The sequence below is a fragment of the Poecilia formosa genome, unplaced genomic scaffold (genome assembly GCF_000485575.1).
Source record: "Poecilia formosa unplaced genomic scaffold, Poecilia_formosa-5.1.2 Scaffold142, whole genome shotgun sequence".
Lineage (NCBI taxonomy): Eukaryota > Metazoa > Chordata > Actinopteri > Cyprinodontiformes > Poeciliidae > Poecilia > Poecilia formosa.
In genome coordinates, this window is record NW_006800081.1 from 1,476,967 (window position 1) to 1,479,750 (window position 2,784).

Here is a 2,784-nt window from a genome sequence, read left to right on the forward strand (position 1 = left end):
ATTTACAAGATTAATATTGAAAGAAAATATTGTTTTTCTTTCTACTGCTTTTTCATGCAAGTCAAAAACAGAATAAATCTGCAAATTCAAATAATAATCAGGTCATTAGCAGGACTCTGGAGAACCTCACTTCATACTGAGGAGGCAATTCAGCCTTTTGATTCAGGTGTGTTGGACCAGGGACACATCTAAAAGTTGTAGGACCTGGATGGCCCAAAATGTCCTTTATGGACTGGAGATGAAGACCCTTGGTTCCCCCGAACACACTGGCTTTAGCATGGTGCTTCCTTAAGTTACTTGTTTCACTGACTAGCCAGTTATATCAGTAATCTGATTAAAAATAGACAAAAAAGTATGTTTTCTTGTCCTGTCTTGCTGAAGGTTTTCCAGATGGACACACTGCAGGATCTATATGTGCTATACTGCATATATATGTTGCTCGGATAAAAGAGTTTGCCTTACAGACGATCCCATCTCAGAGGACTGCGGTGTAATTACTGATAGTGATGTAATTAGCTGAACATGGCAAGATAACGCAGGTTTTGTGTGAGAGAAAGAGATTTTACAGAGGTGAGGTCTACATTTATTTGGCATGACAACCTGCGAGGATGGTTTTTAAGAGAGGGAAAGGGTGGGTAAGAGAAGAGGGATTGGATGTGGTTAAAGTATTAAAGAGAGACAGAGGCAGAGAAGAGAGAGGCAAAGAAAAAAAAGAGAGAAATAAGCAATGTGAAGCCCTGCGAGGAGAAGAAAGGGAAAGACGGAAAAGAACGAATACCAATAGATGGAAGAGGTTGAGGGGAAATGGCTGATTGAGGGTGATACATATTGCAGAGCTATTAGTTATTTGGTTCAAGGCCACAAGTAGACTACTACAGTATTCACAGTTTATTCCAGAAGAGCCAAAGCAGAGGCCTGAAAGAGGCACACTGTAAAGTTTATAAAGCACACCATCAGTAAATGTGTCTTCCCCAGAGAATTTATAATGGCTTTGGCTCAGTTCAGTTCAGTGGGGTTAAATGTATAGCTTGGTACTGAAGCATCCCAGTGGACAGATTTAATGCATGGAATCTCATCTTTTCAGTAACTAACTAAAAGATGTTCTGGTTCCAAAAACAAGTAGATCCTACAGATAAACTTACATTTACCATGTATTTGTATAGAGCAGCTATAACAATAACAAAAGAAAACTGCAGGTGCAGCTAAAAATCATGAAAAACCTCAACAGTTTGTCACACATGAAAAAGTGTGACTCAGACAGATTCAGTATAAACAGTGAAAAATTCAAGCCTTCGTTTTCCCTGTAATTTTGATGATCATAGCCTACACATGAAGCAAACCCAATGTCATAAAAAATGACATCATTGTATAAACGTTATGCAAACTGTGGTGTTACAGCCAACTAATTAACTGCTAAAACAAGTCAATGTCAAGTTTTCACAGTTATGGTGCCATGTAATCTCCTGACATTTTCTGAACTCCAAACTCAACTCAGCCACCTATTAATAAGTTTGAGTGGGCAGCAAACTAGCCTGACCTGATCTCTATAGAGAATCTATGAAATATTGTCAGGAGTAAAATGAGAGACGATACAACCAACGATCCAGACGACCCGCAGGTTGCCATCAAAGCAGAGACACCTCAGGAGTGCCACAAGTTGAATAAAAAAGCAAACACTTAAGATATATTGGTCAAATATGGCTTCACCCTGAAAAAAAAAAGCGCATTAAAAGCTCTTATTAATATGACAATAATGATGAATGGATGCATGTAAACATTTTAGACTATACATGGGTATAAACTCTGCAACTCACCACTTATCACCTTTCATGGCTAAAGTTATGATAGTAGATAGTTGAAATGTTTACAGTACAACAGAAAACAGAGGATGTTTTCACTTAAAACACCAACCCTCATACCTCCTATGAGGACGTTTTTGGTACTCCATAAAAGCCCAGTTGTAGCACACCGGCAGCTGAAAGCAGTTGGTCATTGTTATCCTTCTCTTGATCTCTGAGCAGTTTTGCAAGCAACCAAAGTCCACAATGGTTGAAGAAAACATGACGTTCGGAAAGTGGACCTCAGCATACAACTTCACACATTCTTGTTGTGGGAGGTCCAAGTAATTGATTGTAAGCGTCTATGAGGCGAAGAAGGAAAAATATTTAGTTATTTCAGTACTATCGATGTCATTTCAGTATATAAATATTTAAATGTGACAAAAAAGTAAAACAATAAAAATAAAAAAATAAAAATAAAATAAAAAACAGTCTCATACTTAAAATTGTTTTACTTCAAAGCATTATCAACATCAGACTTACTTCATCCACAATACGGTGCATTAAGTCCGTACAGAAAGATGGATCAAAGCAAACCCAGAACTCAGATTGACCCTTGTCCTCTAAAACCAAAACCTGGGAAAAAGAAGAGACCATTTATTTTAATACAAAAAAACAAAGGTATAAAATACAACATCCAGTAAGTTTTATGGCTGACAGGTTTTGTAGAAAACCAACTGAAAAGTATTACGTTTTTCAGTTGTTCCTCACAACTAAAAACCACCAAGCACTACCAACATACTTATACATGAGTGTCATACAATTTTATCTTTACTCCTGGTTATTTTTGATGAATCATAGCACAGTAGAAAAATAAAATTCTCAGTACTTAAGGAAAAGTTACATTGAATCTTTTTGATTTTCCTGAGACTACATGCTCCCCTTTTGACTGTGGTTCCAAACTGTAAGGATCCGTGTTTTTGTGTGTTTATTTTTGAGTTTTCTG

General features: G+C 37.0%; 1 protein-coding gene across 1 annotated transcript in view; it reads right to left on the bottom strand.

The window, feature by feature from the left end:
* Positions 1–2,784, bottom strand: part of LOC103145508 (hydrocephalus-inducing protein) — a 64,185-nt gene that overhangs the window by 37,174 nt on the left and 24,227 nt on the right. The window contains exons 19-20 of the mRNA XM_016676788.1: positions 2,322–2,414; positions 1,920–2,140 (exon numbers count right to left, since the gene is read on the bottom strand). Of these exons, the coding sequence (XP_016532274.1) occupies positions 1,920–2,140; positions 2,322–2,414 (314 nt within the window). The remainder of the gene's footprint in view (positions 1–1,919; positions 2,141–2,321; positions 2,415–2,784) is intronic.